General features: G+C 35.3%; 1 protein-coding gene across 4 annotated transcripts in view; it reads right to left on the minus strand.

Moving 5' to 3' along the window:
- Nucleotides 1-13,371: 13,371 nt before the first annotated feature.
- LOC101721711 (ovostatin) overlaps nucleotides 13,372-23,292 on the minus strand; it is a 56,225-nt gene continuing 46,304 nt past the window's right edge. For all 4 annotated transcript variants that reach the window (XM_021248090.2, XM_021248088.2, XM_021248089.2 and 1 more), the window contains exons 30-35: nucleotides 22,312-22,527; nucleotides 20,235-20,359; nucleotides 19,346-19,436; nucleotides 15,928-15,996; nucleotides 15,624-15,726; nucleotides 13,372-14,021 (exon numbers count right to left, since the gene is read on the minus strand). In XM_021248090.2, the coding sequence (XP_021103749.1) occupies nucleotides 13,960-14,021; nucleotides 15,624-15,726; nucleotides 15,928-15,996; nucleotides 19,346-19,436; nucleotides 20,235-20,359; nucleotides 22,312-22,527 (666 nt within the window). In that variant the 3' untranslated portion in view covers nucleotides 13,372-13,959. The remainder of the gene's footprint in view (nucleotides 14,022-15,623; nucleotides 15,727-15,927; nucleotides 15,997-19,345; nucleotides 19,437-20,234; nucleotides 20,360-22,311; nucleotides 22,528-23,292) is intronic.

The following is a 23,292-nucleotide window of genomic DNA, read 5'->3' on the forward strand; positions in this document are numbered from 1 at the left end:
GATGCTATTTTTTTTGTATTAAATTCTTTTATTGGTAGATTGTAGGTATACAAGACAATTACATTTCTCATTGGGAATTGTACCTTTATATAATGCATCTTGGTTCTTATTTTTTCCCCATTCCTAGCCCTCCCTTCATGCCCTCCACCCTTCCCTATTTACAAAGACTTTATTTCCATTTTTTCCATTTCTCATCATTTTTCCCTTTCCTTTCTTTCCTTTCCCCTGGCCCTCCCACTACCCCTACCCCTTTGGACCTTTTCTTCCTATTTTGCATTATCAATTATTCATTCTAATCATTGGTACATTTTAGGTATACAATATAATGACATTCATCATTGGAAATTTGCACCTTTACATAGTCTCTCTTGGTTCTTATTTTTCACCCTTGCCCAGCCCTCCCTTCAACCCCTCCAGTCCTCCCTATTTACAAAGATTTTGTTCCTATTTTTCCGTTTTCTCATATTAATCCCATTCCCTTCTATCCTTTCCCCTGGCCCTCCCACTTCCTTCCCCTTTGCCCCTTTTCTTCCTATTTCACATGACCTATTATACATTTAGTACTTATTTACACTTTCAGTTTCTCACACCAGAGAAACTATTCAGTATTTATACATCTGTGTCCTATTTATTTCACTTAAGAGTATTGCCTCAATGTGCATCCACTTAGCTATAAATGTCTCTAATTTCTCATTTTTTATGGCTGAGTAGTACTCCATTTTATTAAAAAACCACATTTTCTTTATCCAGTCTCCACTTGATGGGCATTTGGACTGTTTCCAAGTTTTAGCTATCACAAACTGCACTGCTATGAACATGGGTGTACATATATCACTGTGGTATGATTCTTTTAATTCTTTGGGGAAGATCCCCAGCAGTGGAATAGCTGGGTCAAATGGGACTTCCAGTCCTAGTTCTTTGAGGTATCTCCATACTGATTTCCACAGTGGTTGACCCAGTCTACACTCCCACCAGCAGTGGAGCAGGGTTCCTCTTTCCCCACAGCCCCGCCGGCATTTGTTATTGGTTGATTTCATGGTAGCAGCCATTCTTTCTGGAGTGAAGTGGAATCTCAGCATTGTTTTCATTTGCATCTCTCCAATGACCAGTGATGTTGAAAATTTTTTCATGTATTTATTTGCTATTTCTACTTCTTTATCTGAGAAACATCTGTTCATTTCAGATGCCCATTTTTGGATTGGGTCTTTAAATTTGGGAGATCTGATCTTTTTAAGTTCTTTATAGATTCAAGATAGAGGACCTTTGTCTGAGGAAGAGCAGGTGAAGATTTTTTCCCACATTGTGGATTGTCTCTTCACACTGCTGGTGGTTTCTCTTGCTGTGCAGAAACCTTTTAATAAGAAGAGATCCCATTTGTTGATTGTTTGTGCTAGTTCATGGGCAACTGAGGTTTTTTTCATAAAATCTTTTCCTACCCCGATGTCTTCAAGGGTTCTACCTAACCTCTGTTCCAATTGGTTCAGAGTTTCTATTTTAATATTTAGATCTTTAATCCATTTTGATTTTAGTTTAATGCATGGTGTGAGATATAGGTCTAGTTTTAAACTTTGGGAAGTTGAAGCCCAATTTTTCCAGCACCATTTATTAAAGAGGCTATCTTTCCTGCAGTGAGGGTGTTTGGCTCCTTTGTCGAAGATGAGATGGCTGAGTGTGTCTGGCGTTGTTTCTGCATCTTCTAATCTGTTCCACTGGTCCTCAGGTCTTTTTCTTTGCCAGTACCATCCTGTTTTTATCATAGTAGCTTTGTAGTATATTTGCAGGTTCGGGATTGTGATACCTCCTGCCATGTCTCTGTTACCTAGAATTGCTTTTGCTATTCTGGGTCTCTTCTTGCTCCAAATGAATTTTTGGATTGTTTTCTCGAGGTCTATGAAATATGCTGCTGGGATCTCAATTGGAATTGCATTAAATCTATATAGCAGTTTTGGAAGTATGGCCATTTTCACTATATTAATCCTTCCTACCCAGGAGCAGGGGATGTCTGTCCATTTTCTGATATTTGATGCTATTTTGAATGGTGTAATTTCCTTAATTTCTCTATGAGTTTGTTATTTGTGTACAGGAATGCTATTGATTTTGATTTTTGAGTGTTTACTTTGTATCCAGCTATGCTACTGAATTTGGTTATTAAATCTAGAAGTTTTTTGGTGGAGTTTTTGGGGTCTCCAATGCAGAGTATCATGTCATCTGCAAATAGTGATGATTTAAATTCTTCCTTTCTTATCCTTATTCCTTTTATTTCTTTGTCTTGTCTAATTGTTCTGGCTAATGTTTCCAGAACTGTATTGAATAAAAGTGGTGACAGTGTACATTCTTGTTTTTTTCCTGATTTTAGAGTGAAAGCTTTCAGTTTTTGTCCATTTAGTATGATATTGGCTGTTGGTTTGTTGCAGATGGCTTTTATCAGATTGAGATAAAGACCATGTATTCCAATTATCTGTAGGGTTTTTTTTTTTTATCATGAATGCATGTTAGACTTTGTCAAATGCTTTCTCTGCATCTATTGAGATGATCATGTGATTTTTTTGGTCTTTGTTTCTATTGATATGGTGTATTAAATTTATTGATTTGCATATGTTGAACCATACCTGCATCCATGGGATGAATCTTACTTGATCATGGTGTATAATCCTCTTCATGATTTGCTGCATTGTTTTCCAGTATCTTATTAAGGATTTTTGCATCCATATTCATTAGAGAGATTGGCCTGTAGTTTGTTTTTGTGGTAGCATTTTTCTCTGGTTTTGGTATCAGGGTAATGCTTGCTTCCAGGTATGAATTTGGGAATATTGCTTCTCTTTTGATTTCATTAAAGAGTTTGAGGAGAACTGGCATTAGATTTCTAAATTTCTTGTAGAATTCAGTAGTGAAATCATCAGGACCTGGAGTTTTCTTTATTGGTAAGTTTTTAAATACATTTTCAATTTCAGTGACTGATACTGAGTTATTTAGAATTTTAATATCTTCTTGTTTCAGCTTTTGTAATTCATCTAGGAATTTGTCCATATCTTCTGTGTTTCCCCTCTTATCAGAATATAGGTACTCAAAGTAGGTATTGATAATATTCTAGATTTCCATAGGATTTGTTGTAATTTCACGCTTTTCATTTCTAATTGCATGAATTTGTGTCTTTCCTTTTTTTGATAAGGTTGACTAAAGATTTATCAATTTTATTTAATCTTTCAAAGAACCAGCTCTTTGATTCATCGATTCTTTGTACTGTTTTCTAGTCTCAATTGTGTTAATTTCTCCTCTGACCCTTATAATTTTCTCCCTTGTACAGATTTTGGGCATGACTTGTTCTTTTTCTAGAAGCTTGAGGCTCAATGTTAGGTTATTTATTTGAGCTCATTATATTTTATTGATATGAGAATTCACTGCTATAAATTTCCCTCTTAGGACTGCTTTCATTGCATTCCATAAGTTGAGGTATGTTGTATTGGTATTATCATTTAATTGTAAATATTGTTTAATTTCTCCTTTAATTTCATCTGTGACCCATCGGTTAATCAGGAGGGTGTTATTTAATTTCTATGTGTTTATGGGGCTTTTGTAATTTCTTTTGCCATTGATTTTCAACTTCATTTCCCTATTGTCTGATAATATACATGGGATTATTTCAATTCATTTGTATTTACCTAAGCATATTCTGTGGCCTAGTATGTGATCTATTTGGAGAACGTCCCATGTGCAGGTGAGAAGAATGTGTATTCTGAAGTTTGGGGTGGAACACTCTGTAGACATCTATTAGTCCATTTGTTCACAAATTTGGTTCAGTTCTGATATTTCTTTATTGATTTTTTTGTGTAGCTGATCTGTCTCTTTGTGACAGTGGGGTATTAAGTTCCCCCATTACAATTGTTAGTATTTTTTAGATTTTTCATATCTGTTAATAATTGTTTTATATAATTGGGTGCACTAATATTTGGTGCATATATATTTATAATTGTTATCTCTTCTTGAGGTTTTCCCTTAACAACTATGTAATGACTTGCTTCTCAGCAGTGTTTCTCTCAATCTTTTGCCCAGCTGTGTGGAGACTACTGTGAGGAAGCTCTTTCCTCCTTCCGCTCTGGGGCTTTGGCAGTGAAACCACCGTGGGGCTATTGCGAGTTTGAACCCTGAGCTCTTAGAAGTAAGATGGCGACTGCTGCCTGCTCTGCTCCATAGGACTGTGTTCCCCTCACTCACCAACTGCTGACTCTGGGAGGGGCCACGCGGGAAGCAGTGTCTCGTATTCTCACTGCTGTCTCCGATTACATAAAATTCTTCCCATCCAAGTCTGGTCTCCATTTCACAATGTACAGCAAAATCGTTTTCACTGCCTAGCCCCGTGGTGTGGCTACACTGCACAGCATGGTCTCTAGTCTGCGTCAGTGAGCCATTTCTTCTGTAGAATGGGTCCTATTTTCTTCTCCTCAATCAGTTCCTTCATGAGTCCCTGTGCCCTTCACTCACTGTTTCCTCTCTGGGCTGTTGTTTTCCAGACTCCGGACACTTTGTCTTGGAGGAGCTGTGTTGTTGGTACTCACGGCTCTGCCATCTTGTCTCTTATCACTATGTGTAGTTAATTAAATAAATAATTTATTTAGTGATAAAGACAGATTGACTGTGAAAGAAAACCAGAGATTTTGAATTTCGTTTCATAAATTTTTTTCTGCAACCAATTTTGTTCTGGTAATGAAGAGGAGAACCATTTACTTTCAAGTATGTGGAGACTAAATTGAGATATGGGTACTATTTTCAGTTATTATGCAGCTATTTTATTGTTCATAATTTAAAAATGTAAGTTTTTCACTGTATAACATACATCCTGCATATATGTCTTTCAGGACAAAGTTAATCAAGTTTATGGGTCTCTAAAAGATCAGAAGTTATTAAGAATTGAGGAGAGGCTTAATAAGAATTTAGTGGTTTTTCCCTAATTAAAGAGTGACTCCTTTTCAAGGATAAATTGAAGTTTGATTTTTTTTCATTCAACTGGGGTGAAAATTTAGAGACACCAAGGAATAAAAACCAGTACAAGCACCTCACAAATTCTTCTTTTGCTTTCCAAATAGCACAACCAAAATAACATTTACTAGCACTGGAATTGGAAAGTTTTTTGTCTCCACCTAAAGACAGAAAACTTCATGTTAAAGCAACCTGCAGGCATGAGGTAGTAGTGTATGGTAATTGTCATGACAACTACCAGTTTATCATGTGCGGCTGAAGAGTTTATGGAGTGAGAAACGATGGTGAGAGATTAAGAAACTTAAAGAAGAAGACAAAGATGACAGTAAAGTTTATCTTTCATGCCAAGATATTCAAGAGTGCCATGGGTAGGAGACACCATCTTTGTATTTGTACCACTTTTGGCTTATTTTGTTCAAAGATAAAAATAGAAAAAAAAGTTAAGTGGAGAAAGAAAAACTGCCACCTGAAAGAGTAAAAACAAATTCTTAGGAATTTTCCAAAACTTTTTAAAGTCAGTACCACATAACCAAACTTACATACTCTTCTTTAAATCAAAATTCCAGATGTGAAAAACAGTTTGGACAAAGCAGTTCTTATTTGGGCTATCCTTTCAATAGAGTGAATGCTTAACATTTTTTGTCACTATAAAAAGTCTTTAGAGGAAGGCTAACTAGTAGGCACTAGAGTCTCCAGGGAAAAGTTGGTTTGCCTGGGATGCTAAACATGACTATTATGTAAGTGGACTTCAAAAATTTTGCGAACTCCTAGAAATTTTACACACTCACAGAAAGTGAGGATGTAAATCTTCATGGCTAAAGAGTCTGAAGCTTTCATCAGATTGGCAGGAGTATATGATCAAAAACTTGATTTGCATTATTTATATGCATTTAATTTACTTTGTTTTAAGAAGCTAATCACTTTGGTGGAAGTATTCCTTCTGTGGTTTCAGAAACCCTCTAAAAGGTAAATCAATATTTATCTCCAGGAATTAGTGGAAAATGGATCAGCAGAAAACTATTATCAAGGTTGTGTAGTTCTTTTAGGGAAAATAAGAATTGCTGAGGTGCCAAGAGAGAAATTCACATTGGATCCCTGATGATGGTAGTGACTCCCTATTCAAGGTACACTCTAGATAAAAGAAACCATTCCAAAAAAACCTGTCAGTTCTTTGAACTACTCTATCATTTAATAGGTGTGCAAGCTGTAGAAAATTACATACAATGCAAAAGTATTTAGGAGGAGTATGGTAGTGAGAGGATGAAGCACGGGTTCACTGCTGTACTGACCATTGTATTTGTTAGAAGTCCAATATTGGGCTCAGAATGACATGACATTGGGGCAAAACCATAGCTATGGGACTCTCTCCAACTTGAATTCAATGACCCAATTGTGTGTGGATGTTTAAACTGAAATTCACACTAATTACTTTTTCATTCATAAGACAAAATACCTGACACCCAAAGTTAAAGGAAGAGAGGTTTATTTTGGCTTATGGTTTAAGAGGCAGAAATGATCTAATCACATGATCTAATTACCTTCTGAAATCTCTACCTGTGAACATATGACACTTTTAGGAGACATTTTAGATCTAAACCTTAACAACTTTGAAATCCATAGAGACAATTAAAGTTTTAGTTTCCCTTCTTCTGGGAGCCAATATTTAGTCAAAAAGAAATATGTCATACTGAGTTATTTACCATGTCTCACAAATCAAAATTTCTCAGTACGCTCAAAAGTTTCACCATAATAATTTTTTTCAGAATTTTATTTTCTGGAATCATTCACTGAACAGCCCTTTGAACATTTTCCAAAAAGAGAATTTCCTACAAATGTGTGCTTTACATAACAATGTCTTTCTGGTCAGATTTTGTGTCTATTTATCCTCTGTTGTTGCTTTTAACTTCCTTAACATTGTAACCATTGATCTGTCTTGCTGTCTCCTTATTTTTGCCTTTTCCAGAAAGCCACGTGATTTTCTCCTCTTGATTACTATAAGAACTGAAAGAAGTTAACATGATTAGAGAAGAAAAGTGAAATATGATAATTTTGAGGCCTAGGCAGAGGCTGTTTCATGCAAAGATTTGTACAAGTTAAAGCCTTTGTGGCTAGTTAAAATGTGGAAAGCCAACAAAGAGTCCTAAGAAAATTAAGAAATTAAAGCTATACTCCTACTTTAGAATATAGATTTTGGAGGCAAATGTGACAGGTGTCACTGATGAGTGTAAAAGCTATCAGGGAGAAATAAGCATAAATACACAGGACTTGCACCTGTGCATCAGTACATCTGGAAGAATTTATAACATTAGTGAGATCTGGGTGAGCAGACATGAACTGAGTGTGTGGGGAATTGAAGAATCATGAGTGACATTTGAAATTCTAAAGTTTGTTAATTTAAGATTTTTGAGAGAGGTAGACCCATGGCAAGCACAGAGGAGGGGGCTTCCAGGCCACTATACCACCAATCCCAGTGCAGAGGAGGGGGCTACCAGGCCATCGCACCACCGCTCCCAGCACAGAGGAGGGGGCTTCTGGGCCACCATACCACCACTCCCAGAGCAGAGGAAGGGAGCCACGTGGGTGCCAACAGCACCCCCCCCCCCCTGTTGAAATGAGAAGACATATAAACAAGTCTCAAAACCAGACTTCCAGATCACCTACAGCAATCCCAAAGGGAAATGACTGATACTCAACCACCTGGACTCCCTGAACTGGCAAAAAAAGAGGATCTGGAAAAAATGAAATCAGAAATAATTTCTCAGATAAGAGCAGAGATTGTACTCATTAGTGCAAGACATGATTAATAAATCTAGAGAGGAACTGAGGAACATGATGGAATCCCAACATAGGAAATAAATGGAATCCATAAAACAGATGCAAACAGATTTCCAGGAGATTAAAAACTCCATTAAAAGTCTACATAGCAGAATGAGCCAATGTGAAGACAGAATTTCAGATATAGAAGATAAGATTGCAATTAGTGGCCAGGAAAAGAAAATTGCTTCAAAATTGTAAGGGACCACAAGAAATCAATCCAGCAGCTGCTAGACAATGCAAAGAAGAATAACATAAGATTGATTGGAGTCAATGAAGAAACAGGAGAGAGTGCACATGACATAAAAAAAACTGTTCACAGAAGTAATGGCAGAAAACTTCCCAAGGAGGGGAAAAGAACTTGACATACAGATAAGTGAGGCATATAGGACTCCAAATAGCCTTGATAAAAAAAAAATCTACACATAGGCATATAATTGTTAAGATTCCAGAAACACAACAGAAGAACAAAGTTCTACAAGCAGAGAAAAGAAACAAATCACATACAAAGGAAAGCCCATCAGAATCACAGCAGACTTCTCAACACAAACCCTCAAGGCAAGAAGAGCTTAGAATGATGTATTCCAAGCCCTAAAGTAAAACAGCCTCCAACCCAGATGATGTACCCTGCAAAACTATCTTTCAAAATGGATGGAGAAATAAGATACTTTCATGACAAAGAGCACCTTAGGAACTTCATGAATACCAAACCAGCACTCTAAAAAATTTTACACAATATCCTAGGGAAAGACAATGAGTATCACAACCCCAGGAAGCACAGCAGAATGAATCCATTGGGCGTGACAAGAAATTAAATGTAAAGGGGGAGAATCCAAAGAAAAGAGAAAGTCATGACAGTGATAAGTCAATATGTATCAGTTATAACCAGCAATGTTAATGGTCTCAAGTCCTCAATTGAAGGAAATAGACTGGCAGAATGGGTCAAGAAGTAAAATCCAACAATATGCTGCATACAAGAAACACACTTAATTCAAAAAGAAACTCATAGACTGATAGTTAAAGGGTGCAAAACAATACTCCATGTGACAGGAACCTGAAAAAAAGCAGGAGTAGCTATCCTCTTTGCAGATCAAATGGATTTCAAACCAACACTGATTAAGATAGACAAAGAAGGTTGCTACATCCTTGTAAAGGGGGCAATCCAAGAGGAAGAGATGACAATCATAAATATATATGCACCAAACACTAGTGCACCCAACTATATAAAACAAATACTAACAGACATGAAAGTCATATATGCACTAATAAAATAGCAGTGGGGGACCTCAATACCCCACTGTCACAAACAGATAGATCAACTAGACAAAAAATAAGTAATGAAATACTAGAACTCAATCAAACTCTTGAACAAATGAACTTAACAGATGTTTACAGAGTCTTCCACCCCACAAAATCAGAATGCACATTCTTCTCAGCTGCACATGGGTCATTCTCCAAAATAGACTACATACTCACACATAGAACATGTTTAAGTGCAAAGGAATTGAAGTTATCCCCTGTATATTATCAGACCATAGTGTGATGAAATTGGAGATCAATAGCAAAAGAAGCCGCAAAAAATTTCATAAACACATGGAAATTGAACAACACACTTCCGAATAACCAATGGGTCACAGAGAAAATTAAAGAAGAAATCAGACAGTTTCTTCAATTAAATGACAAGGACAATATAACATATTGGAATGTATGGGACACAATGAAAGCAGTCTTATGAGGGAAATTCATAGCACTGAATACTCATATTAGGAAAACAGGGTGAGCCCAATTAAACAACCTGATGCTGAACCTCAAGCTTCTAGAAAAAGAAGAGCAGGACAAACTCAAAGCTCATACAAGGGAGGAAATTATAAAGGTCTGAGCAAAAATTAATTCAGTGGAGACAAAGAGAATGATACAAAAATTAATGAAGCCAAGAGTTGGTTCTTCAAAAGAATAAACAAAATTGACAAACCCTTAGCCAACCTTATCAGAAAAAGGAAAGAAAAGGCCCAAATTCATGCAATTAGGAATGAAAAGGGTGAAATTACAATGGACCCAGCAAAAATCCAGTGGATCATCCATACCTACTTTGAGAACCTATACGCCAATAAGATGGAAAACACAGAAGAAATGGACAGATTCCTAGATATATATGAATAACCAAAGTTGAACCAAGAAGACCTAAAAATTCTAAACAACCCAATATCAACCAATGAAATTGAGAATGTAATTAAAAACTTAGCAACTAAGAAAAGTCCAGGTCCTGATGGCTTCATCGCTGAATTCTACAAGACATTTAGAGAGGAACTACTGCCACTGCTGTTTAAACTCTTCAATGAAATTGAAAGGGAAGCAATATTCCCAAATTCATTCCTGGAAGCAAGCATCACCTTAATCCTCAAAGCAGAGAAAGACCCAACTGAAAAGGAGAACTATAGGCCAATCTCACTAATGAACATAGATGCAAAAATCCTTAATAAGATACTGGCAAATAGAATGCAGAAGATCATCAAGAAGATCATACACCCTGATCAAGTGGGATTCATCCCAGGGATGCAGGGATGGTTCAACATACGCAAATCAATCAATGTAATACACTATATTAATAGAGCCAAGGACAAAAACAGTATGTTCACCTTCATAGATGCACAAAAAGCATTTGACAAAATCCAATACATATTTATGATAAAAACCCTACAAAAAATGGAATAGATGGTCTCTGCCTCAATCTGATAGAAGCCATCTATGAAAAACCAACAGCCAATATCATACTAAATGGTCAAAAATTGATATCCTTCACACTAAAATCAGGAACAAGACAAGGATTCCACTATCACCACTCCTGTTTAATAGTTTTGGAAACATTAGCCACAGCAATTAGACAAAAGAAAGAAATGAAAGGAATAAAGATAGGAAATGAAGGGTGGGGATTTAGCTCAGTGGTTTCACCACCTGCTGCACAAGTGCAAGGACTCGAGTTCGATCCCCAGTACCAAAAAAAAAAAGATAGGAAATGAAGAAGTCAAACTGTCATTATTTGCAGATGACATGATACTGTATATAGAAGACCCCAAGAACTCCACCAAAAGTCTTCTAGTCTTAATAACCAAATTCAGTAGAGTAGCTGAATACAAGGTCAACACACAAAAATGAATAGCTTTCCTCTACACCAACAACAGACTCACTGAGACAGAAATAGGGCAAACAATTCCCTTCACAATAGCATCCAAAAATCTGAAATACCTAGGAATCAACCTAATGAAAGAAATCAAAGACCTCTTCTCTGAAAACTATAGCACTCTGAAAAGAGAGATTGAAGATGAAATCAGAAAATGAAAAGACATCCCTTGCTCCTGGGTAGGAAGGATCAACATAGTGAAAATGGGCATATTTCCAAAACTGCTATATAGATTCAATGCAATCCCAATTGAAATCCCAGCAGCATACTTCACGGACCTGGAGAAAACAATCCAAAAATTCATTTGGAAGAAGAGACCCAGAATAGCAAAAGCAATTCTAGGTAACAGAGACATGGCAGGAGGTATCACAATCCTGAACCTGCAAATATACTACAAAGCCACTGTGATAAAAACAGCATGGTACTGGCAAAGAAACAGACCTGAGGACAAGTGGAACAGATTAGAAGATGCAGAAACAACTCCAGACACACTCAGCCATCTCATCTTCCATAAAGGAGCCAATCACCCTCACTGGAGGAAAGATAGCCTCTTTAATAAATGGTGCTGGAAAAATTGTGTTTCAACTTGTCAAAGATTAAAACTAGACCTATATCTCTCACCATGCACTAAACTAAAATCAAAATGGATTAAAGAACTAAATATTAAAATAGAAACACTGAATCAGCTGGAACAGAAGTTAGGTAGAACTCTTGAAGACATTGGTGTAGGAAAAGATTTTATGAACAAAACCTCAGTTGCCCATGAACTAGCACAAACAATTAACAAGTAGGATCTCTTCTTATTAAAATGCTTCTGCACAGCAAGAGAAACTACCAGCAATGTGAAGAGACAACCCACAATGTGGGAAAAAGAAATCTTCATCTGCTGTTCCTCAGACAAAGGTCTACTATCTCGAATCTATAAAGAACTTAAAAAAATCAGACCTCCAAATTTAAAGACCCAATCCAAAAATAAGCATCTGAAATGAACAGACAATTCTCAGACAATGAAGTAGAAATAGCAAATAAACATATAAATAAAATGTGCACATCATTGGTCATTTGAGAGATGTAAATGAAAACAACATTGAGATTCCACTTCACTCCTGAAAGAATGGCTACTATCATGAAATCAACCAATAACAAATGCTGGCAGGGCTGTGGGGAAAGAGGGACTCTGCTCCACTGCTGGTGGGAGTGTAGACTGGTGCAACCACTGTGGAAATCAGTATGGAGATACCTCAAAGAACTAGGACTGGAAGTCCCATTTGACTCAGCTATTCCCCTGCTGGGTATCTTCCCCAAAGAATTAAAAGAATCATAACACAGTGATATAGGTGCACCCATGTTTATAGCAGCACAATTCGTAATAGCTAAAACTTGGAAGCAGCCCAAATGCCCATCAACTGGAGACTGGATAAAGAAAATGTGGGGTTTTGGGGGTATAAAATGGAGTACTACTCAGCCATAAAAAATGAGAAATTAGAGACATTATAGCTAAATGGATGCACATTGAGGCAATACTCTTAAGTGAAATAAATAGGACACACATGTGTAAATAATGAATAGTTTCTCTAGTGTGAGAAAGTGAAAGTGTAAATAAAGACTAAAAGGTATAATAGATAATGTGAAATAGGAAGAAAAGAGGCAAAGGGGAAGGGGATATGGGAGGAGTAGGGGAAAGGAAAGAAGGGAATGGAATTAATATGAGAAAATGAAAAAAAATGGAAACAAAATCTTTGTAAATAGGGAGGGGTGGAGGGGTTGAAGAGAGGGCAGGGGAAGGGGGGAAAATAAGAACCAAGAGAGATTATGTAAAGGTGCAAATTTCCAATGATGAATGTCATTATATTGTATACCTAAAATGTACCAATGAAATAAAATTTAAAAAAAGATATTTGAGAGAAAGTACATTAGTTTTCCATTGCTGCTGTAACAGTCTCACACTTGGGGACTGAAAATAGCATAGATGTCTTTTTTTATCTTAATACATATAAATATAAACTTTAAACACATGCTTAAAAATAGTTTTTAGATATATTATGTAATAAATACCTATGCTCAATTGAATTATACTAGTGAATGTTTGATCTAATTAAGTAAACATTTTATATCCAAGGGAATTTTATAGATATAGTTTCAGAATTGATCCTCCAATTGATCACGGGACATGGGCAGAGAGGCAGAATGATTTTTTCCATTTTATCTTTACACTGAGAAAGAAAATTTTATATTGAAATTAAAGTTATGATACAAAGATTCTTGTCAGGTTTTACTCAACAGCAGTTGTCAAAATAAATTTGTTTATATTTAAATATTGTGAAAGTGTTACTTTTCTTTGGTTTCCAGGAAATTTATTCAAAACACCTACCAGAACTAAATTATCAGTGCATTAGAATATTCCCTGATCAGCAAAACATTTAATTTTTATTCAGTGATTGATGTGATATGTTGTCCTTCCTCTGAAAGCAAAAAGCAAGGTGAGGACTTGGGAGTAGATCATGCATTTCAGGAAACAAGAGTGAAAGAGCAGGAAAGTGAGAGTGCAAGAAAATAAAAAACCTAATTTAAGGATTACTGAGGCTGTTCTAGGAGACAGTGGGAGTCTGATTTCCAGGGAACATCATGAGAGACATCTAGAGTGCTCCCCAGAGCTCTCTGACTGCAAGCTGAGGCAGGAGTATACCTCTAGTGGCTCCAGTCTTCATAGGTTGAACTTTGCTCTTGGGCCCATGAACCCTGCACTTCCCACTGTGCCTCCTTACAAGTGAAGCTGGCTACTGGGGCTGCAGGGAGGGTGCTCCTGAAGATAGCCTCAGGTTGGGGGTGGTGTGCTTGAGGGTGGGACGCTATTGGTGGGAGAGCTCCAATGTGTGAGCATTCTGGAGATTCTGAATCTTTGCTTTTGTTGAGACAGTGGGAAGAGTCACTTGCTATATAGCTCAGTTCCAAAGTGCCGTCTTCTTTTCCACTTCATTTTCCTTATCCCAGATCTAGACAGCTTCAGAGGATATCTGATTGCACGGTGTATTGTATTCTGCAACTGCAAATTCATCTGGAAGAGAGTAATTGTTACTAGAATCAGTCTCATGACACTGCTCAAGAAGAAAGCTTCTTTATTATCTTTGTTTAGAAATAAACTCCCCTATGTCTGTGCTAATATAAGGATTTACTTTCTTGACTATTTCCACACCACATATATTTCTATTCCTATCACATTACATGCATATGTGATTGCTCCTACATGTTTCAGGTACATGATGCATGTTAAAACCTGAGATTAGCACTTAATTTTCTGAAATAGAAAATCTTTATCATTTCAACAGTTGGAGGGACAGTAAAACTTTCAGGCTTATGGAAACGTAAAGTCATTCAGGTTTATGGAAACAAAGCTATGCTTACTGAATGTTTGAGTACCCAAAATTTTTAAATCATTATTGGTTGATAAACACTCCCTGTTTGTGGCTGAACTATTTATCAATACAGTAGCTTTTTCTTTTATTAAAAGTCTATGAATCATTTATTGGATGTGATAATCTGACTTAAATTGACTAACTTGTCATCATTTTCATATTTTGATTAAGTTATTAGACCTATATTTTAATTTATTAATATGCATAATTGAAATCTAAGGAATGCAAAGGAAGACAGATAAGCTTCAATTTCAAGTCCAAAGACCCAATTTAGAGTTAGTCTGCCACTGGTTTTGTGTTATTAGTAAGAATTTACTTTTCCTGAGCAAAAGCAATAACACAATGAAAATCTGGTTAAAAAAGCAGAAACTCCAAATTACATGACAAAGTAGCTATAACTATATATTTTTTCTTATTTGAAAATGTCATTGTATTTGGCAACATATGGATAAATAGGTGATCACTCAGTAGATAAAAAGATCCATGTCCAGGTTTGTCTGTTGAAGGATAAGAGATCAGACCAAGTCAACTCAGCTGGCAGTCACCTGCGAGACGCCCGAGTGGGCTGGCCTAGCTCACCCGGCCAGTTATCTACCAGTTGGCCACAGACACAGAGCCATTTATGGAGAAAATAGCTGAGCCACCCCAAACTAGGCAACACACATTCTCAACCTGGTGCATCCATCAACTGCAAGGAGTAATAAATATATACTTTATCAGAATATTTCCACAAATTCTCTAATAGCATCTCTTTTACTTTTACTTTTTATTTTTGGTACCAGAAATCAAACTTGGGACCTTGCACTTGCGAGGCAGTGGCGGAACCACTGAGCTAAATCCCCGGCCCTAATAGCATCTCTTTTATTTTGTATTGAAATAATTTATGTCATCTAATTCACACTATTGGATAAGCTGCATGTCAAAATTCATAGCCATTAGCTCTGTTTTGCACGAACCTCTAATTTATTCAGAAAGAGAGCCTACTTCACATTTATTCTCTAGTAATTTAAACCAACATTTTCGTGAAAAGATAACTTAGGAAAAATCTTGAAGTTGTTCTCTTATAAACAGAATAAATCTCAAATCCTGTTTACTATTTGAACTTAAGAATGTCATATTAAATGGTATGAAATGTTGCAAGACATGAAATAAAGAAAGGAGATTTCAAAAACAAGAAATACAGTATCAGTAGCGAAAATGAAAATCGCGATATATCTGGTATAAAAACTAAGTGAAATTCTTACCAGTTGCATAGTAATCATAGAGCTGAATGGAGGCAGGCTTGTTGTTGGATACAAATGTATCTTGTTCAATGGAGAATGAGAAATGGATTTCCTTTCGAGTAACCTGGGAATAAATCAATATTATTAAGCACATTCAAGGTATTCCATCAATTTCTTTCTATGTCAAATATTCAGAATTATTTTAACAGTGATCATTTGGCACTACTTCCTTACAGAAAAACATCTGCAAAAAAATAAAACAAAACTACATTGTGCCTCTGGCACATACAATAACACACAAACCAAATTATGACAGTAAACTTACATTCTGTAGATAGAAAAAGATGTGAGTGGCTTTAATCTCTACTCGCTGTACTTTGCCATCTTCTTGAAGCTAAAAATAAGAAGGAAATGATGTATTGAAAATTTAGGGAACTAGTGATACATTTAGCTAATCAAAAATAAAAAATTCAATTTTAATTTGGTGGATTTTTTGCATCTTTACAAATATTTACAATATTCAGCAACAAATATTAATCTTTGAGAGTCATTTATTCAATAATTTTGAGAAACCTATCTGAATATTTGTTTCTAATTTTCAATAAATAGGATAATAAAACATACATTATTGATTTTTGTGTCTATTTATGGGGTAACTTGTGATTTTTATCTATCTGTACACTTTAAAAGATTCAGTCAAGGTAATTAACAACTCTCTTACCTCACCAACTTACCATTTTTGCGTGTGTGTTGAGGATGTTAAAAAATCTATTCTTTCAGTAATTTTTTCTTTCAGTAATTTTAAACATACATTAATCATGTCATTATGCAGTGCCTTATGTCACTAAAACTTACGCCTCTAGTTTAGCTAAAATGTACATTTTGGTCAACATTATTCCTTTTTCTTTTGTTCTCCTCTTTGGTAAACACTTCACTGGTCTCCATTTCTATGAGATTTTTTTTTAGATTGTACATAGAAATGAAATAATATTACATTTGTCTTTCTGTGTCTGGCTTATTTCACCAAAGAGATAATATCCTCATAAGTTGCATCCATACTGTTATCAAAGGACAGGATTTCCATCTTTTCATAATGCATTATAGTATTCCAATATGCATATGTATAATTTTCTTTATCCATTCCTCTTGGTTATTTACACATGTAGCTTGCCTCCATAGGGCAGCTAATGTGAACAGTGCTGAAACAAACACGGAAGTGCAATTCTTTTGGATATTTGCCCATATGTGGATTTCTGGGTTATATGGAATTGCTATTTTGACTTTGTAGAGAAACCTCTATACTGTTTTCCAGAGTGGCGGTATGTGGGAAACCAGGTGTGAGACCAAAGGTCTGTTTGCTAGCACACAGGCACCAACCATTTCATGGCGAGAACCAACCACAGCTGAAGTCTCATTAAAGCAAATACACATTCAGGTGCAGTCTCCAAATTATGAAAACCTGATGGACTTTCCCTGAACCCTGGGTCACATGCTCTCTTGCTTCTTCTTTGTGTGAGTCTAATAAAAGTGAGGAGCATTATCAGTTCAGGGCTCTTTTTGTCCACTACAGGCAGAAAGTCCCCTGGTCCTCCTCTTCCAAATTATCTTTGTGTCTCTTGTCTTTAATCCTTGTCTGCTCCCCTACTCTGGGGTCGGAGATGAACTCACAGGCTGGTTGTTGCAGCTGTGCACTCACCAGCAGTGTGGGAGATCTTCCTTTTCTCCCGTCCTCCCCAACATTTATTATCCCTCACCTTTTGGATAACGGCAATTCTAATAGTCATGAGGTGAAATTTCATTGTAGTTTTAATATGCTTTTCTCCAGTGAGTAGAGATCTTGAGCACTTTTTCACAAATATATTGAGCATTTTCCTTTCCATTTTATTGACTGATTCCTTTGGTGTGCACAAAGGTTTTAGTTTGATGCAGTCTTATTAGTCTATGTTTGCTTTTGTCTCTCGTGCTTTTGGAGTTCAATCCAAGAAATCGTTGCCTGGGTTTCCCCTTTTGTTTTTTTCTACAGGTTTTGAGATGATTTTTTTTCTTTTTTAATTGTTGGTACATCTTTGTAATATATAATAATAATATTCATCTTGGGGAATTGTACACGTACATATAACATCTTCATCATTTTTATTTCCTCTCTTCCCCTTCTCCCTTTCTCATCTTCAAAAAGTCTGCCTCCCTATTTCATTCCATCACTCTTTTATTTTGCTCTTGAACTTATATTTTGGATCCTCATATAAGAAAAACAATGTGATATTTATCCTTCTGTCCTTTTGTGTCTGATTAATTTCACTTAGCATTATGACGTCAAGAGCCAGCCTTATTCCTAAACATGACTGAAATTATCCTTCTTTATGCTGAAAATGAGGGTCCCATTACATTCTACTGGATGTGAACATCTATTTTTCCCATCACTACTTTTTTTCAGTACTAGAGATTGAACCAAGGGCCTTCACACTAAGCTATATCCCAAGCCCTTTTTATTTTTTATTTTGCAACAGAGTCTCAATAAATCACTAAAGAGCCCAGGCTGGGCTTGAATTTGTAATCACCCACCTCAGCCTCCCAAAGGGTAGACTTGTAGGCATGGACCACCATGCCCAGCTTCCAACACTACCTAATAGAGAGCTTGTTCTTTACCCATTGTGTGTTCTTCATATTGTCAAAAAATCAACTGATTGTAAATACTTGGATGTATTTCTGGGCTTTCTGTTCCATTGGTTTAGTGTGTCTATTGTTATGCCAGTACCATGTTGTTTTGATTACAATTGCTGTATAATATGTTTTGAAATCAGGGAGTGTTTGTCTCTGGCTTTGCTTTTTGCTCATGATTGCTTTCTTTAACTCTTCAGGGTCCTTTCTGGTTCTATATAAATTAAAACAATTTTTTCTATTTCTGTTAAGCATGTCATTGGAATTTGGATAGGGATTACATTGACCCTGTAGATTGTTTTGGGTATGTTTTAGCAATATTATTTCTTTGAGTCCTTGAACATGGGATATCTTTCCATTCGTGTTTTCTTCAATTTCTTTCATATATGCTTTATAGTTTTCCATGTATAGGCTTTTCAATTCCTTGGTTAAATTTATTCTTAAGTATTTTATTGATTGGTTGATGATATTGTAAGTGGGATAGTTTTTTATTTTTTTAAATTCTTAAAAATTTCTTTCTTTAGATAATTTTTTGTTAATGTATAAATATATTACTGATTTTTATATGTTGATTTTATAATCTGCAACTTTACTTAATTTGCTTACCAGTTCTAACTATTTTTTGGTGTGGAGTCTTCAAGGTTTTTAATTTGCAAGATCATAACATCAGCATACAGAAAAAATATTATTTCTTATTTTCCTGTATGGTTCTTTTTATTTCTTTTTCTTGTCTAGTTGCTCTGACTGGAACTCACAGTAATATGTTGATAGAATGGTAAAAATTGACATCTTAGTCTTGCCCTTGAACTTAGAGGGAATGCTTTCAACTTCTAACCAGTGAATATGATGATAGCGATGCGACATCTACTCATTTTATTTTTTCATGATTTACTGTTTGATGGTATAAGAATACAAATAAATTTGAGAACCTTGAATAATATACTATGAGATACAGATGTGATTTAAATTTCATTCCATAAGACAAGAAAACATATTTTAAAAATACAACTTGTGACCATTGTATAAAGCAGTGAGTAACATATGGCTATTCTGTTTATTTTAATTAACAGCATTTAATTCTTTACCTTCTTTACTGATGATCTGTCAGGAACATATCCTGAAAGCATCTTCACATCAATGATGGCCATGTTGGAAGAATTGCGTTTTCCAGAATAACTTAAGAAAAGTGAAAAATTGAAAATTCAGGCAAATGTTAATTATTATTGAAGAAAAAAGTTATCAACAAAAATGTATTTGGATAGAAAAAGGTTATTATACCTTACCCTTTGTAAGATATATTGTTATGGATTGAAATATTCCTGAAATTAGTGGTGTACCAAAATGAAGCAACATACATTTCAATCCATTTGCAAGTGGATACAGAGAGTTGAACCTGATTTACACTCTTGTTTGGCAATTTTGGGTTTCAAATTAAAGGACTATAATATGTTGATTTGTAAATGAGAAACTTTAGGGAAATATACCTCTTAAAGAGGAATTTATAGAAGATTTTTTTTTACAATTTCTTTTGGTGTCTCCTATTTTATATATTTGGAAGCTGCATTTATTTTTCCATTTGGAATTATACAATCAAGGCAATTTAAGTGAGATGAAATATATTTGCCTAGAGAATTTAAATAAGTCCACCCCTTTCATAAAATGATTGGGTTATGTTTTCTTTTTCTTTTTTTATTAATTTTATTGGCACATTTTAGGTATACAATATAATGATATTCATCATTGGAGATTTGTACCTTTACATGATATATCTTGATTCTTATTTTTTCCCCCTTCCCCTGCCCTCCCTTCATCCCCTCCCCCCTCCCTATTTACAAAGACTTTGTTTCCATATTTTCATTTTCTCAAATTAATTCCATTCCCTTCTTTCCTTTCCCCTAGGGTTATGTTTCCATTGGAGGCCTAGACACAAGGAGGTAGAGATGTAGCTAAGTTTAAAAAAAAGAAAGTTATTACCTGGCTGAAACAACAAGGTCAAACTTTGTATCAAACAATCCTCTGCAGAAGGCATTGGCTGTATTCACAGAAAGGGAAAATCCAGACGACTTCTTGGGCAGTAGGATGTTATATTTCAGAGTTTTCTTGAATAAATATAGAATTTGTTGCTTATTAACTAAAAGATTAGTTCATATTTATTATCTCTATTAAAGTTTCAAATTCAAAGTCAATTTTTTACCTATATGCTTCCTATTTTCTATCCCATTAGTACCTCTTTTCTATACATTTATTGAGCTCATACTATATGCTTCCTGTTAAGTGCTATTTAATGTAATAATTTGTTTAATGTTTCCAGAACTTTGTGAGGTACATGGTACATGCTATTTTTAGCCTGTGTTTTAGAGAGGACAAAAATAAGGTGTGGGGAGATAAATAAGTTGTCAAAACTTATAGAATTAAAATTTACAGATAGTAACACTAGAATATAGACTGTCTTTTGGTAAATAATTGAAATGATCTGATATCAGACTCAAGAAACTCATTTTTTTAAGTACTGGGGACTGAACCCAAGGCCTTCACATTGAGCTATCCTTGGTCCTTTTTAAAATTAAAATTTATTTATTTACTGCAGTGCTGGGAATTGAATACAGGGACTTCACACTGAGCTACATCCCCCGGCAGTTTTTATTTTGAGACAAGTTCTCACTAAGTCATTAAATTACCCAGGCCAACCTCAAACACTGCAACCGTCCTGCCTCAGCCTCTTAGAGTGCTGGCATTACTCTGAGCTGATTAACTTATTATAATGTCAGAATTACAGGAATTAAGGTAGGTGAATACCAGTAGGATGGTGAATGAACTAAGAGGGAAATTGTAGGATCTAAATCTATAACTATATGACTTGGAAATAGGCTCGGTTAACAACTTAACTTGACCTAATAATTGCACATCTGGAAATATATTCTTAAGATACATCTGTCCAAATACAAAGAAAAATGTGCGTAGTATTCAATGTAGTTCTATCTTAATAGGGAAATAGGGCATGACTCAAATGTGCATCAGCATGCTACTTACTAAACACATTCTGGTATATTTACATAGTGTGGTGATGCCAACTGAATAAAAGCAGAAGGTTACAAGGAATTAGAAAAATTTCCACTTGGCAGTCCTTAATGGAATGACTGATTCAGGCAAATGTCATTAATGCGTGTTAAGAGTTGTAGGTGAAAATTCACCAATTTTCACACTGAGCATTCAACATTTACATGTAGCTTTCAACATTTGGATGATTCCAGTGTAACACTTTAAGCTCTTTCAAGTGCAAAGAGAATTAAAAAAGTCCCCCTTTGTGAAGAAGTATGCCAGTCACCACCTTAATACAAGATCAAATGTAGTATCACTATGGGCAGGAGGGGTAGCTGAGTGGTAGATCACTTGCTTAGCAAATGTGAGGCCCTGGATTTGAACCTCAGCATCTAAAAAGAAATAAAAAACAAAACTAAAACAAAGTAAAACAAAAAAAGTAACAACACTGGTGGTGATATACCCCTGGATGTGAGAGAACATAGATCTAACTTTCAGTTTACAGAAACCACACAGAGGCAACACATTCAATGACACCAAAAAGAAAACAATCTGAAGGGCTGTGGCACTGCATCTGCCTTGCAAGTGCAAGGTCCTGAGTTTGATCCCTGATACCAGAAAAAATAAAAAAAGAAAAGAAAAAGAAAACAATCCAAAAAATCCAGACATTCTACAACACAACTGGCCTGTCTTAAAAATTAAAAAATGAATGTCAAAAGAAAAACATAAAACTTATTAGATATATGAAATTAAAGGAGATTTAAGAAGCACAGTAGACAATTGCAAAGCATGTTTTTGAATGAATCTTGGTTTGGAAAAAGAAGATTAAATACATTGGGAATAATTAATTATATTGTATTACAAACCATTGTCAGTTTGTTAGCTGTGACAATGGCATTGTAATTATGGCAGTTACAAGATGAAGTGTTTTGGAAATGCACTAGGATGTCTTTATGATGACTCTAATTTACTTTAAAATTCACCCAAAAAGAAAGAGAAGGCCCAGACTTACCTGCACATATACGCAGCCGTTGCCACTCACTCTTACCGCGAACTGTCTCGAAGGTGTTGGCATTAAAATTTCCAGTGGTACCAAGCGGTTCTCATCATTCACTAGGAAGGACCTATTGAATGTTCTGCCAGAGAAAATCTGCACCAAATTTTGTCTGTTTTTAGAAAACGTGAGTGTTTGGAATAGCGTCAGAGCTTGGAGAGCCACAACGGTGTCCTAAAATAATAATAATGACCAAAACAGTTTTAGAGTATATCCTAGGGCTTTGAAATCACAGTCAAATATAAATGTTACCCATTTAAAGCTAATTTAAAATGTTATCATTGTTTTGGTGCATTTTAAAAATTATTTTGTGAACTATACTTTATCAAAAATAAGGCCTACAGCAAAATTTCTGTCTGACTCTTTAATTCAGACAAAAACTTAATCAGATAGAATAAAAATGTGAAAAAAGATGAGGAAATTTTTAAAATGTAGACTGAGTCAGGCTTTGTTCTCCCAGATAATTAAAAATATGAGGCCAGACATCTGTGGAAAAAAATAAAAAGCTTAAAAAAACAAGAAAATAAATTTAATTTCATTTTCCAGTAAGAGCAGCATTTTAAATAATTGGCTAAATAAATTGTCTGTATGACATTGAGATAACTGGTTGGCCATTTAAAAATATCAAGCTGGGTTTCTGCTTAAAATAAATCTACATCAGCATATACCTTAGATTGTTAATTGAAATATAATTAACGAATCTATAAAATACAGAAAATACAGATATGTATTGAGTATTTTTGTCTAAAAGCTAGTGTTAGCATGGTATTAAAGTGAAAACCTTGAGCAGCATTATTAAATTAAGTGAAAATGAAAAGAGAGTGACCTGTGTGTTTAAAGAGTTGTATAGATTACAAGGAAGATGAGAACTTGGCCAGGGTGATATGCGCATTAGCATGGTTAAAATCTTTGTCTGGAAGTCTTATAAATAATCAAGAA

Source organism: Heterocephalus glaber, unplaced genomic scaffold, assembly GCF_053883595.1.
Source record: "Heterocephalus glaber isolate CG9 unplaced genomic scaffold, H.glaber_assembly_v1.0 deba00001444, whole genome shotgun sequence".
NCBI classification, from domain to species: Eukaryota; Metazoa; Chordata; class Mammalia; order Rodentia; family Bathyergidae; genus Heterocephalus; species Heterocephalus glaber.